Here is a 15,474-nt window from a genome sequence, read left to right on the forward strand (position 1 = left end):
TATCTAGACCGAAATTGCTTTTTAGAAATTATCAAATCCTGAGACTATACTGCTATAGATCAGGGTATGTGTAGAGTTAGTCAGGGAGTTGTGTTCTAAAACACAACGAACACTCAAATGCTCTATAAACAATGATATAATTTACTTTTTATTTTATAATTTACTTTTTAAAAAGTGATTATAGGGCAGGGGTAGATAGCATAATGGTTATGCAAAGAGACTCTCATGCCTGAGGCTCTTTTTTATTAAAACTTTTAAAAAATATATTTATTTCCCCTTTTGTTACACCTTTTTTTTTATTGTTGTAGTTGTTATTGATGTCACCGTTGTTGGATAGGACAGAGTGAAATGGAGAGATGAGAGGAAGACAGAGAGGGGGAGAGAAAGACAGACATCTGCAGACCTGCTTCACCCTGCCTGAGGCTCTTAAGTCTCAGGTTCAATTCCACCAATGCCACTATAAAGCTGAGTTGATCAGTGTTTTGGTTAAGAAACAAACAAACAAACAAACAAAAACCCTCATTACTTTTTTTCTAGGCTCTTTAGAAAAAGAGGAGGAAGTAGTCAATATGGTGTATTATGTGTTCAGAGGGAAACCTGGGAGATAAACAGGGTTAAATTTAAGGAGCTATGAGCTGGAAGAGGATAGTCAAATGGCATTCAGAAAGGAATAAAACCCAAGATTGGTTGAAATACTAAAAAAAAAAAAAAATGCATCTGATACATTTCATATGATTTCAACCAATTCATAAACATCATGGCTTCCCTTTGCTAAAAACAAACCAAAATTTATGTGTTCTCTTTTCTAGAAATTGACAGTCTCCAATATGAGATTATATAGTAATGAAGACACTGCTACCCACGTTATACAGATGCAGTGTCCTGTTCAATATACTGCTTGGAGAACTGAAACGATTTCAAAAAACTCAGAAAATATTCACCAAGTAAAAAGTATTCCATGCAGATAAGCAATATGCAATGATTAATGATGACAAAATATACAATGAAATAAATATTATAATAATTGTCTAAGATTTGGGACACAGCAACATCCGTCTCTATATAAAGAACTCCACAAAATGGAGAGTAAAGTCAAAGATGAGTACTTTGCATTTCAATTCTAGAATGGTTACCTGCATATTGTTTTTGAGGTACTAGAACAGATTACAATGTGGAGAACAAATGGTCACAGAGTAAATCTAATTTACTAGTTCTCTCAATAAATGCTTGGAATATTATCCAAACTGTTCCAGAGACCCACTAATTTAATCTGCACTCTTTGCTACCATCATAACTCAAATATTCCATAGAGGCTGAATGCAAGAAAGGCAATGACATTCAAGTAAATGAACTATTATTTTACAGTAGGTATCATAACTAATGAGATATGAGTGAAAATGAACTTCTTAACTAAATGAGATCCAGAGAATGTATACAAACTCCAAAATACCCATACTGCTTTGTCAGGAAATAAGTTACATAACCAGTTTCTTTCCATGCCTGTCAAAGTTAGTTACTGAGTTAGTTCTTGAGTTAAAGTACTACACACACATACACACACACACACACACACACACACACACACACACACACACACGGCAGGTGATTTTCTTATACAAAAAATTTTAACTAGTAAACAAGGTTTATGATATTAAGAAAATTGGATCAATTTTTACTTAAGTACCTTAAACCTTTATTCTTCTAAGCCAAGCCAGCAGATGAGCATTATCTAATGCTGCATATTGCACATGGAATAAAAAAGAGTATTTTTCTATAGTTAATATAAATAAAAAATATTTTATTAAACTAGCCAATGGTTGAAAATAAAAAAATGAAATCTTAAAATGCAAATTATAGTAAAGTATAATTAGGAAATCAAAGAAAATTCCGTGAAGCCTGTTGAGAAAAGTCACAATCTCAAATGGTTTTTTGTATACTGCTAGAAACTAGAATATTAATAATAGCTAAGTGAAAAATAAAGCCTCAATAGGGTAGATCAACATGAGCCTAGGAGAGTCCAAATCAGGATTAATAATATTTAATGAGCACTAAACTAATCATGCATTTTACTTGTCAGTAACAAAAATGTAGTTAAAAAAAATGTAGTAAGCAAGTCAAATCTGATTCGTGATTAGAGCTCTGGTTATAAAGTAAGAGAAAGCAAATAACTGACAAAGTGTTGTGTCTGGAATATGCAGGGCATTCTGGAAATAGAGAGCAGGAGTCCCTGACCTCATAAAGGGAAAAGATGGCAGGGAGGCTTCCAGAGAATCAACTATAAAATCTGAAAGTTAAGAATGAGTTGGCCATGGGCAAAGAATGCATTAGAGAGAGTGAAATAACTCATCTGATGTCTAGGGACTTGTAGCACCAGAACTGACAGAATATGGTCATAGGGTGGAGCTGGCGAGTGGAGAGGTCGGGATGCTGGAGAATAGCAGTCAAGTCATGATTCTGTGACGTAAGAGGATCCTGGACATCAACCTGGGACACTGGGGAGCCTTAAGCATTTTAAGCTATTGATAGTAATCAACATGCCCATGTGTTCTAGAAAAATGGCTCTGATTTGACTGGCCAGCCCATCAAGAGCAGATGGTGGGTGAAAAGGAGGCAAGAGGGGCCCGAGGGTTGTGATTACCCAGATGAGGCGATCATGGCCTTCACAGAGGGCTGAAAGGCAATAAAAAGGTGACAACTAGACTCTCTTCAAGAATGACAGGACTTACTTGACAACTAAATGAATGTAGAGAATGAGAGAAAAGAGCTAAGGATTCTATTCTGAGCAAGCAGGTGGGTAGCAGGAGCACTCACTGACAGGATGAGCACAGAAAGTGGAGGGGGTAGGAGGTAGCATAATGTTTCTACAAACAGACTCTGATGCCAGAGGCTCTGAGCTCTCAGGTGCAATCTTCCACATTACCATAAGCTAGAGCTGAGCAATGCCCTGGGAAATAGAAAAAAAAAGGTGGGGGGGAGAAAGAAAGAAAGAAACGGAAAAAAAGAAGAGAAAAGAAAAAAGAAAAGAGAAGAAAAAAAAAGAAAGGAAAGGAAAGGAAAGGAAAAGAAAATAAAGAAAAGAAAAGAAAAGAAAAGAAAAGAAAAGAAAAGAAAAGAAAAGAAAAGAAAAAAGAAAGAAAAGGGCAGTCGGGCGGTAGCACAGCGGTTAAGCGCAGGTGGCGCAAAGCACAAGGACCGGCATAAGGATCCTGGTTCAAGCCCCCGGCTCCCCACCTGCAGGGAAATTGCTTCACAGGCGGTGAAGCAGGTCTGCAGGTGTCTATCTTTCTCTCCCATTCTCTGTATTCCCCTCTTCTCTCCATTTCTCTCCGTCCTATCCAACAACGAAGACATCAATAACAACAACAATAATAAGTACAACAATAAAACAACAAGGGCAACAAAAAGAGAAAATGAATAAATATTTAAAAAAAAAAAGAAAAGAAGGAAAGTCAAGTAGTACTGCATTTATTGGGTGGTCGAAAAAGTCACATGTTTTTTCTATGCAAAATATGCATGGGTTTTCCTATGCACACTCTGTCTATCCACTCTTTTGCTGGACACTGGTATCCACAGTGCTGCCATACACACAGGAGAGCTCGTATCTTTTTGAATTAGTGCTTTTACACCCTTCAGATGGATTCTTGCTCATTATATGATGACTATTTTTAATATGATTAGAAACCTCCATACGTTGGCACAGAGGTTGAACCAGTACAATGCCACTAGCAGTGCCTGAGGGTTTCTCTGTCTTCATATCCTGGCCAGCCAGCCGTGGGGCTAGGAGACAGCTCACCCAGTGGAGCACACACTTTACCATGCTTGAGGACCCAGGCTGGACTCCTCAGCTACCGCATGGTAGCACTACATAAAGGGGAGGCTTCCTGAACAGCAGATCAGTGCTGTGGTGTCTCTCATTTCTCTCTCCCTCCTTCTATCTCTCACTCTTTATCCTAAAAAAAAAAAAAAGTCTGTGGTGCTCTTGGCATATATGGTGCTGGGAATGGAAGCTGGGACCTCTGGGGCCTCAGACACGCAAGCCCTGTGCTCTAACAGGATGAGATACCTCCTTGGTCTGTTCTGTCTAAGTCTTTAATCCACCATAAATTTCTGTATATGTCGTGAGATGGTCTGGCTTCATTCCTTTGCATATGTGTGTCCAGTCCACCCAGTCCCGCTTATTAGCAGAGGGATAATTTGTAAAGGCATTTTATTTCCACAAGTGAGATAGCAAAGCTACTAATATTAGTCACAGAGCACTACTAAATCTGTAGATGCCCCCTCACAGAAGTTTAGTTGGGGGGGAGAGCATGTTTATTTGGATTTGGACCTTGAGAGCTTGTTTGAAGGTTCTAGCAGGGGAGCGCAGCTACTCATATACCCTCAACTGAAGACCAGTCTGTCTTTATTCGGGGAAGGCCGTCCTCTTCGACGAGGACTGAGCACACAGCTTCAGGAGGGACGCCCATGGAGTGGTGAGTGAGGAAGGGGACACTCGTCTAGCGATCCAGATCAGCTGCATCAACCCTGACGATCAGTGGGTGACAGATGTTGCAGTCAGATCGCCCTCACATCCAGAAAACTTGTTTATTTAGGAATACAGCTCAACTCATGATAATTTTTGGTATACTGTGAAAATTATGTTCATTTATGACTTTATCTGATTCTTAAGTATATATTTTCTTTCAGAGAGAGAGTTCTTATTGATGATATTTTATTATATATAATTATAGTTTCAGGTAAAAATCCATTAGAGATACCATTATGAAAGAATCTCTCACAAAGTTTTTTGTAACTAGTTTATTATGACTACTGTTTGTCCAAATGAATTCTTATTAAGGAGCAATGTGTCATCTCAAAATAACAATTCTCTTGAAAATTATCTTTATTGGACAGAGACACAGAGAAACTGAGAGGGGTGGGGGAGGTAGAGAGAGAGCAAGACAAAGAGATACCTGCAACGCTGCTTCATCACTCACAAAGCTTTCCCCTGTAGGTGGGGGGACCGAGGGCTCAAACCTGGGTCCTTGCACATTATATAACATTATATAACATGTGCGTTCAACCAGGTGTGCCACCACCTGGCCCCAAGAATAATTTTCTACTACCAGACATTATAAAGCATGTTGTCTATAATTTAGAACAGAGCTAAGACCTCTGTAATTCCGCCTCATGATCAGGCCCCCTAATTCTCTTATTACTTTTCCAATTCAAACATACCTACTTGAAATCTAAGTAAAGTCCAAATTACTAACACAGAGAGAGAATGAGCAAAACAAAGGTGAAGGGAGGGGTTAGAGTGCCTCCCCTGCACTGCATCCACATTTTTATTTCAGTCACTGTTTCATTAGAGATCCCATTCCCTCCTCTATGCTTACATATGGCTTTTAGTGGCATTTCTCAAAACCAAAAATCATCATATCAACTAGGATTTCCCTTTAAATAGTAATCCTTTAAAAGCTTAAGAAATAATAGTTGTACATGTCTTATTTTGTCTTTATGGGAATAGTTCACTAACAGTAACAGGATACACTATCTCACCTTTTACTTAACATTTTGGGGAGAAATTATGTCATGGAATACATTCTCTATAATCCAAATTAGGCATCATTGATCACATAAGACATTTAAAAGCAACTCACTACTGAAGAACTAAACAGAGTGACATTCCATTTTTCCTTAATTAACGTCAATATATAATAGCCAAAGGGAAAAATGAAACAAAACTTTCCTTTTGGTCAGTGTTTTTATTATTTACTGTCATCCGGGCCAATGGCCCCCCTCCCTGACAGACAGAGACAAAAACAGAGAGACATAGAGAAAGGCACCATGACACTGGAGCATCCTTTAGGATGGAGGGTTTGGGGCCTAAACCTGGGTCATGTGGGAGACAAGACAATCACACTATCCAAGAGCTGTCTCACTGGTGCTTTGTCAGAGCTTTTAAAATTGGGTATTTTTAGGGGTTAGAAAGTGGTGCGCTCAATAGAGCACACACCTTGCCATATGCAAGGATCTAGGTTCAAGACCCTGGTCCCCACCTGTATGCGGGAAGTTTCATGAGTGGTGAAGCAGCAGCAGGTGGCTCTCCCTGTCACCATCCCCCTTCCCTCTGTCTTTTGCCAGAAGGGGGGGCAGAGAGAAAGGATGGCTGCCATGAGAGGTGGATTCATAGGTTAGGCACCAAGCCCCAGCAATAACCCTAGAAGCAATTAATTTTTACTGAGGTTTTCATACAGTTTGTGTTTCTAAATAATAAGAATTTTCATAGAAGATAATTGAAAATCTGAGTTATCAAAATTAAGAGAATTAACCTTCCCCACTACTTAGGCCTCAACATCTATCTTTGCACTGGGAGATAAATCCCTAACCTTGGAAGGTGCCAACGTGCCCTCCGGGACACATTAATCCAAGGCTGTTTTCAAAGAATCATCTGTGTAAATGAAAGTATACAGATAAAAAACATTTGAATTGCTTTAAAATTCACTATTAGGAAGGAAGAAAATGGCACGCTTTTATAGAATCATTTACATTTGCTCCTTATCTTGGGGGGGACCACCTAGGTAGAAGCTAATGTGCCAGGTGCTCACACAATGACTCAGAACAAGTGGCTACTTGATAAAGAACAAGAGTTTTCTTACCTTCAAAAGTTCAAAGTAATGCAGACAGTGGTAGACGGGGGCTAGAAGCAGCCTGGGCAGGACGTACTGAACGGCTTCTTTGAAACCTTCGCCTATTGACTAGAAAACAAAGTGGTTTCATTTTTTTTTTTATTTTTGAGTTTACTTTTCAGACAGTGCATGCCTCAACTGAAAAAGTTACTGTACCTGCAGATAGAGTGCTGCCCCGGGCTTTGATAGCTGACTAAGAAAGCGATCATGAAAACCAGGCCGTAAGATATCTCGAGCATATGATTCATAGGGATCAAATGCCAACTCCTTAGAAAATAAAGGAAAGATATAAATGATCTTTTTCCAATGAAAAGCACAAACAGCCTCCCATCACAAACACAAAAAAAGGTTTTACTATAGGTACATCTGTGTTCACAGATTATATACTTCTTTCAAAGCCTTTAAACAAAACCCATTGGGCAATTACTTTTAATATAATAAATCTGTTATTCTCAAGCCTAGGGTAAGTCAATGACTTCAAATGAATAATAGAAGCTTTATGTAATGGCACATCTCATCAAAGGACTTTATAGGACAGTTTTTTCAACAAGCATGGTTATAAGAATAAAGAGATTCTTAGTTCTGGGAAATCAATAAAGCTTAGTCTAAACAACAAAGAATATAAGCATTTACAATACAGTAGGGATGCATGTTCAGAACACTGGTGCCAGACATTCTTTTCTGTATAACCAATTGTACCTCTGGAGCTCCTAGACCTTTATTAGAACTTTATTTGATAAAGTGAATATACATACATACATACATACATATATATATATATGTATGTATATGTATATGTATAAACACACACACACACACACACACACACACACACACATATATACGAGAGAGAGACTTGCAGCACTGCTTCACCACTCATGAAGGTTCCTCCCTGCAGTTGGGGACTAGGGATTTGAACCCAGATCCCTGCACACTCTAATATGTGCACTTAACCTAGTGTACCACCACCTAGTCCCTCCAGACCTTATTTTCTCAAGGCTATTTTTCAGCGGTACTTTTACTTTACCATGAAAAATTGATTGTTAACAGCTTTCATGTAATAGTGACTCAATTTATTTGCCAAGCATGTTACCATCATCAATCATCAAGAAGCTAAACAAACGCAATGGCTAGGTCTAAAAAAAAGTAGTGATCTAATGGTTTTGAAGATTCCTAAGGAGAAAGAGGGTAGGTTACATGAGTTTAGGTCAAATCTCTATTCCCTTCCATTCTGATCCCCAGTTCAGATATAATCAAAGATTTTATAATTTTTTATTTATTTATAAAAAGGAAACATTGACAAAACCACAGGATAAGAGGGGTACAGCTTCACACAAATCCCACCACCAGAACTCTGCTTCTCATCCCCTCCTGATAGCTTTCCCATTCCTCATCCCTCTGGGAGTATGGACCCAGGGTCATTATGGGATGCAGAAGGTGGAAGGTCTAAATTTCTGTAATTGCTTTCCTGATGAACATGGGCGTTAGCAGGTTGATCCATACTCCAAGCCTGGCTCTCTCTTTCCCTAGTGGGGCAGGGCTCTGGGAAATCAGGGCTTCAGGACACATTGGTGGGGTTGTCAAAGTTTTTATGAAACAGCCCTACAGGTTCCAACCAAATTTCTTCTCTTTGGAGAACAATTCTACAAAAAGGACGAGGGCATCTAGTGGAGGAATGTAGCAGGAGGCATAGTGAGACAGAACTCGAGATGCTTATGTATTAATCAGCCATAGCATTGCTTCAGATTTTCTTTCTTTTTTTTTTTTTAAGGATTGAAAGGTAGTAACACAGATAGGAATTCAGGAGACTCATGTTCTGTTTTTTGTAATATGCAACATAGCATTTAAAGTTCCCAATTTCTTGAAGTGGCTCTTTCTAATTTCAATTCCCTCAACTGTCTTCCTGACTAAACATATCCATGATAACATGACAGCAGAAATACTAGGTTCCAGCAAGGCATATGTGAGGCCTCAGGCATGTAAATACTGTGCTTTCCCACCATAAAATACATACTTTTAAAGTCCATTTGCTCTGAGACACTTTGTTTTTTGCTTGCCACAGTTTTATTTATTTTTAAATTACTCAACCAGGTGCATCACCACCAGACCCACAATTAAATAAACAATTCTGTAATTCTGTAACACTTGGACCTGCCTTACTGCGTATTGCATAATTTCAGTGGCATGTGCGCATGAATGATTTTTCTAACAAATAAAGGAGGAAGCTGACTTCTAAAGTGGTTCTATCAACTTACACACCCATCAGTACTGGTTTTTCTCAACTGGTCATCTTATTATCATCAACAACAATAATAACCACAACAAGGCTACAACAACAAGGGCAACAAAAGGGGGGGGAATGGCCTCCAGGAGCAGTGGATTCATGGTGCAAGCACCAAGCCCCAGCAATAACCCTGGAGGCAAAAAAAAAAGCTGATAAAGTGAAAGATTAAGTTTTTTTTTTCCTTTCCAATCTTTATATGCTCACCAGTGACCTGATAACCTGGTTGTCATCGTTCATCTCTTTGTATGGGGGTGGGGTGGGTCACACACATGCACAATTTCAATGCTCTTGAGCTGTCTTTTCATCTAGACAGGCAGGCAGGCAGGCAGGCAGGAGAAAGAGACCACAATACAAACTACCCATGATGTCACTATACTTTCCAAGAAAGGCTGGGCTTAAGTCTGGGCCATGGGGATGGCAAAGGTAGGACTCTACCCAGTAAGCTATCTCCCCAGATTTGGGAATGTAGATTTTTATTTCATATATAATTAAAGTATTTACCTCTGCTAAGTCTTCAAAGCAGCTTCCTACTAAGGGATGGGGACTGCCTTCATCTGTCATTTCTACAGTATCTTCTATATGGCCCAGTAACTTCACACTCAGTTCATGTATATCTACTATACGACTGAATATATTTTCTACATCCTGTTGGAAGAGAAAAAAATGAACACATTCAGTTAGACTGTGTAGCAACAGATGACAAATTCTGAGCAAATAAATCACTGTACAATCGTGAAATTTGTCATGCAGAAAAGCAAACAGTTTTAATAACTCAACCATTAGTAAAAGACAATTCCAAAATTTCTCTTGCAACTATGTACAATTTATGCATTTATTTTTCTAGCTCAGATTATTTTATGTTTGTAAAATTAATAAAGATGTCAAAGGTCTTCTGGTTTCTGTCATGTCTACCAATGTTTACTCTATGGGAATTAAAAACTTAGATGTTAAACACTTTTTTAGAAAAAAAAAACAAACATTTATGACTTCTTTTTTTCCTTTTCTGGAACCAGAGTCTTGTACATGTACAATTTCACTGCTCCAGACCACTGACTGATCTAGACAGAGAGTGTCCTCTGAGGTGGACACTACCTTTATCAGTCACCCACACGTGTGACTTTAGCTCTAAAGCCCACCTGTCCTCACTCAGCATTTCTCCAGAACACAGTGAGGTTGGTCTGATTACTGTGGTTAAGTCAGAAGTCTCATTTCCATTTCTAATATCTTTGTCTTGCCCCAATACTGCTGTCACATGTCCTTTCTGGTCACAGTCACATTGTATTGCAACTTGATTTTAGGCTTCTTTTTGTGTGTCAACTAGACTGACTTGATGGCAGAAATGGTTTCTTAGTCATTTTTGAATGCCCGTGGCTGAGCATGAGATACACACACACTTACTGACATGCATAAACACAAACACACACACACACACACCCATTCATGAGTGCCCGTGGAAACAAAAAAAAAGATCTTTCACCTAAATAAGAGATTTTTATTCTTCAGAAGCATGTGGGCATTACTGTGATTTCATTTTCACTTATATAATCAGTGAAAATTGTTTAAATGGTCTTTTAATTTCTGATGCTTCGTTTATTAAAATTGTTGCAACAACTGCATTTGTGCTCACAACTTAAACAAGAATCAACAAATTAACAACCATGAACTACACAGACTGGAATGTGAGTGGATGCTGTGCAGATGTCCCCTCAGGCTAGTGCCAGTTCCCGCGAGAGTTAATACGATATTCTCACTTTGTGAAATTTCATTAGGTTTTATAATTATGGCGAATATCTGTGTGTCTTTATGCTATACTGTTTTGTTCTGTTTTTTACCAGAGCACTGCTCAGCTCTGGCTTATGGTGGTGCAGGGGATTGAACCTGGAACTTTGGAGCCTCAGGGATGAGAGTCTCTTTGCATAACCATTATGCTATCTACCCTCCGCCCAATATGATATTCTCGAAGTGCCCTTCCCAACCAATCATGTCCTGGCTCATCACTCCCGGTTTTTGCCCTATAAAGCCCTTCTTCTTCCGCCTCTCTCTCTCTTTCTCTCTCTCTCTCTTTCTCTCACCCGCTCTCTTGCCTGTTTATCACATCGGTAAACAGAAGGGTGTGGCGCGTAGCAGGAGGCGGCCATTTCAGCTAGCTCCATGTGGCCCGAACTGCTGCGCTCTCACCCAACTCTGAGGTGCCCACGCAAATAAAGAATTGTTGTTCCCTCTCTGCTCCAGATCTCCTCTCTCTCTCTCCTCCGCGTCGCAGCACGACAAGTGGACATGAAAATAAGCGACACATCCAATAATCTGCATGCACATCGTGACACTTACATTAGTTGAAAACAATTTTGAGTTGGAGACAAAGGGCTCTCTAAAAACTTTGATAATTAAATTTAGTTCCCTTATATATTGTCGAATTTCAGCCATAAATGCTTTCACCAAATCATAGTAAGTTTGCTCTCCTGAGGTGGAAGGTTCTTCATCAGTTAAAGACAAGATGTTTATATCTTCTACATCTTGATGAAACATATCCATCAATACCTACAGAGTCAGAGACACAAAAAAGGTGTAAAATGTGAACTGAGTAAGTTTGGAGGTTTCACACACTATGCTGTTCTTTGAATGCAGCTCATGAATGACAAGGCAGCACCCAAAGGGCCCCCACCCCATTCACCACGTCTCTAAAACAGATTCTACATTTGGCCCTACTCACTGCCTCACTGACGGCCTGTCAACACTAGCATCTGTCCTGTCTTTCTTGCTAACCTGCTACTTCTAACTTGCTCCCAAGTCCTGCCTGAGAAGGACTTCTTTGTTTCATAACCCCAGAACATCTGAAGGCCTCACCTTCCATATTTGACAAGTTTCAGTCCTTTTGTTGCCAATCCTTCTACATTCGTTAGGGAGTGGTCAAAACCAGTCCTGTCCTTCCCAAGTCTACTATTTATTACCCTTGCTGCAGTTCCTCTCTCCCTGCTGTGAACTTCTACAGCATCAGTCCTTAACACGGTAAAATACAAGTTACCTTATATTACTTTCTACTCGTTTCACAAATGTAAGTAACCCTTCGACTCTGAAGCCTTGTTTTATGCTTCTCTTGCATCTTCTCCCTCTGTGAGCACATGGTAGGTTCTTCAAAATATTTTCTCTGATTCGTTAAAAATATAAAAGTTCTTATACTCATTCTAAACACTCCACACCAGTAAGAGTATAGTTGGGAAAATGGAATACAGTGCCTCATCAGAAAATATTCTCTTCTGCACAGTTGCTTCATAAGCTGTTAGTAGCAAGGCAGTTCTGACTAATGACAGAGAACCATGGCCTGTGACAGATCTGTTGCAGTTAAAGACTGGAATTAAAATATTTCAGAAAATTGATCCTGGACCAATTTCCTTACTCCTCTGAACTTCACTTTCCTTCAAGTGTAGACAAGACCATGTACCTGAAAAGGGTGTTGGAGGATCAAATGCTAAGTCCCATATATGCTTAACTTACTCTTAAAGTTAAGTAACACTCCCTCAAAGCTGAGGATTTTCACATTTTTCAGAATTTTGTTTAAGTAAACTTATAGTCTTCAAATTCCAGTTAAAATGTTAAAATTCTAATGAAAGAATATTACTATTATTAACCCTACTTGCAATAACACACAAAAGGAAAACTATATATTGTTAAACACATTTTCATGGGATGGAACTGACTACTCAACTTGCACAAAGTGGTGTTATTTCATTCCCAGTAATGGATATATCTCATTTAAATACACAATGTTCTTTTGTCTGAATAGTATGTTAGCATCCAGTTAAGTTACAAATAACATTTTAAGAAGGAAACAAAAAGCAGCTCAGGGTCCTACCTTGTCAGCACACATTGCCACTTTAATGTCTTGTTTTGTAATTTCATAGTGCCGTATGTTCCGTACATAATTCCCCACCAGCTTTAAAATGTCTGCAGAAATGTATTCTAATACTGCTACTATGTAAACAGAAACCTGGTGGTCAATTTTATAACCCAGGACTTCCTGCAAATAATAATAATAATAATGTTTAAATATAGTATGGATTTAATACAGTGATTAAAATTTATAAAACACACATATGTAGTTTGGCTTAACCTTTGCTGAAGTCTGTGATTATAGCATTTAATTCTAAGTAGCTCATCTGTGTGTATGTACTGCTACTTGGAAGTGTACATAAGAAAAAGTAAGGAAAAATTACCTGGGCTCAAAAAAAAAATTACCTGGGCTCACATAAAATATGTGTGGTCACACAAAAGTACAAATTACTAAAGAGATAATCCCTAATTTAGGAAGCGAAGCCCAGGTTTGAGAGGTGGGGAGCTGCTCTTCTTTGTCACCTAATTCTGAGTACCTAGAGGTAACTATGACAAAGGAGGCCCTCTTCTTGGTGCAGGACAAGCGTTAACTGAGTTACTGGCATCACGGAAAATATCCTAGTCTTTTGCACACCTCTTAGTGTTCCTCCCAGGGGAACCTGGGCTTCTTAAAAGCCCAGTGGTTTATTCCTGGAATCTAGACTTTCTATGGAAAGGAAAAAAAAAAAAAAAAGTCATTCCATGTCATATTTTTCTATATAATCCAACTAAGGGGAATTAAAAAAAAAAAAAAAGACAATTTTCAAGTAAGGAGTTTGTCTAAGTTGGTGGTTGGCTTACCTTTAAAGCTATGTGAAACTATTAATGCATACAGTGAAATAGAGCTACGGTTAAGGCATACTCAAATTTGGGACTGTAATATGGCATGTGCATACTTAAGACCTATCTGGATATAATTCAGTGTATAGCTAGTTAAAAATCATGAAAAGGGAACCACAAAGTAACTAACTACTGATAGTCTGTAATTTTCTGTAACTTGCAACAATTTCCTCAGATCAATTAGTAGGACACAAGACAGGCATTTCTATTCAAACAACCCAAATACAAAATGTAACTAACTTAGCAGTCGTAAACATCATCCAAGTGTCAAGTCTTGAACAAGAGCAGATTTTCATTTCTTCATACCATGAGGTTTTGGACTAAAGCAACTTTATTGTTTTCTGCCTTAGCTACCTTCTCTACAAACTGGGGTCAATAGCAGTATCTTCGGTCAGTAGTATCAGACACGTAAGCAAGCAGTAGCACTTGGTTTGTACTAGTATGTATAAAATTAGATAGCAAATGTATCACTAATGTTTTAACTATAGTACCTATAGTGTTTGGCGTAAGAATTAATCCACAGCTTGTTTTAAGTAAGGTGGAGAAGTATTATTACAATTTTTAGCAGTACTGCTATTATTAGTTGTGGAGATGTTCAACCAACTGATTTAAAGGACAAGAGCTGGCTGGTTCAGGTGGCCTGTAGAGACTGTCTGGGATGACACAGAGCCCTCTGCAAGCTTCCCTGAAGTCCCCACACAGCTGATGCGAGGGGCCTCCATCTGAAGGATTCACAGGGACAAGAAGGGAGCTTTATAAATTCTCTGAGGATCCAGTAACACCTGAGATAAACAGAATCCAGAATAACTATTCTTTTTTAAAATATATATATATATATTTTATTTTTTATATTTATTTATTTTCCCTTTTGTTGCTCTTGGTTTTTTTTGTTGTTGTTGTTGTTGTAGGTATTATTGCTGTTGTTGTTGTCATCATTGTTGGATAGGACAGAGAGAAATGGAGAGAGGAGGGGAAGAAAGAGAGGAGACCTGCTTCACCGCCTGTGAAGCGACTCCCCTGCAGGTGGGGAGCCGGGGGCTCGAACCGGGATCTTTATCCGGTCCTTGCTCTTCACACCATGTGTGCTTAACCCACTGCGCTACCGCCCGACTTTCCAGAATAACTATTCTTAATCCTATTGACTTGGTGAATTATTTCTCCTGGTGTAAAATAACTTGAAACTGTGCCGCTGAATTATACCTTCCTATCTCAGACCTCCACGTGGCGTGAACCCCTGGGAAAGCTGAAAGGAGACTTTCACTCTGAGGCTGATTCTATCATCCATAAAACACATTCGTAGTGTCTGAAAGCTGAGGGTAACCACCCCCCCAACCCCATCACCCCCCAATTTTAAAAGGCAAGAAAGTAGTCTGTCTGCTTTACCTTTAATAATGGATGAATTTTTTCTACTGGGAGAGATAAAGGATTTCTTCGCTTCCTCTTTTCAATAGCTGATTGGGCATCAGCGATTGCCCACTTATCAATTGGATGAGGGAAACTTTTCTGAACACGTTCCTTAGAAAACAGGAAAATAACAACTAAGAAATGGATATATTGAAAGTGGTTTTCACTTGCAATTTACTTTCTTCAAATCAAAGAATACCAAAAGCAGGCTTTTCACAATTGATATGAATTACACTATAATCATGAGAAAATCATCCCTTTTTTTTTAATTAGCCAATTAAGAGGCTAAACATTCCTTATATTATGGGGAGGGAGAATCACATTCTGAGTTTCAACTTCACTGTGGTAAAGCTAATGAGACAAATGAACAGAAGCCATTTAAACATTCTTAGATAAAACTGCAAAAACGGT

The 15,474-nt window shown here is 38.8% G+C and overlaps 1 protein-coding gene across 5 annotated transcripts in view; it reads right to left on the reverse strand.

The window, feature by feature from the left end:
* The window catches only part of SOS1 (SOS Ras/Rac guanine nucleotide exchange factor 1), a 112,233-nt gene that overhangs the window by 39,065 nt on the left and 57,694 nt on the right, over positions 1-15,474 (reverse strand). For 4 of the 5 annotated variants that reach the window (XR_009548896.1, XR_009548895.1, XM_007520988.3 and 1 more), the window contains exons 3-8: positions 15,043-15,174; positions 12,803-12,967; positions 11,281-11,490; positions 9,454-9,597; positions 6,825-6,935; positions 6,639-6,737 (exon numbers count right to left, since the gene is read on the reverse strand). Coding sequence is in view for 3 of the 5 variants with exons in the window: in XM_007520988.3 (XP_007521050.1) it covers positions 6,639-6,737; positions 6,825-6,935; positions 9,454-9,597; positions 11,281-11,490; positions 12,803-12,967; positions 15,043-15,174 (861 nt within the window). In the remaining 2 variants the exon portion in view is untranslated. The remainder of the gene's footprint in view (positions 1-6,638; positions 6,738-6,824; positions 6,936-9,453; positions 9,598-11,280; positions 11,491-12,802; positions 12,968-15,042; positions 15,175-15,474) is intronic. The other variant, XM_060186887.1, reaches the window with a different exon arrangement.

Source organism: Erinaceus europaeus, chromosome 3 (assembly GCF_950295315.1).
Source record: "Erinaceus europaeus chromosome 3, mEriEur2.1, whole genome shotgun sequence".
In the NCBI taxonomy this organism is placed as follows: Eukaryota; Metazoa; Chordata; class Mammalia; order Eulipotyphla; family Erinaceidae; genus Erinaceus; species Erinaceus europaeus.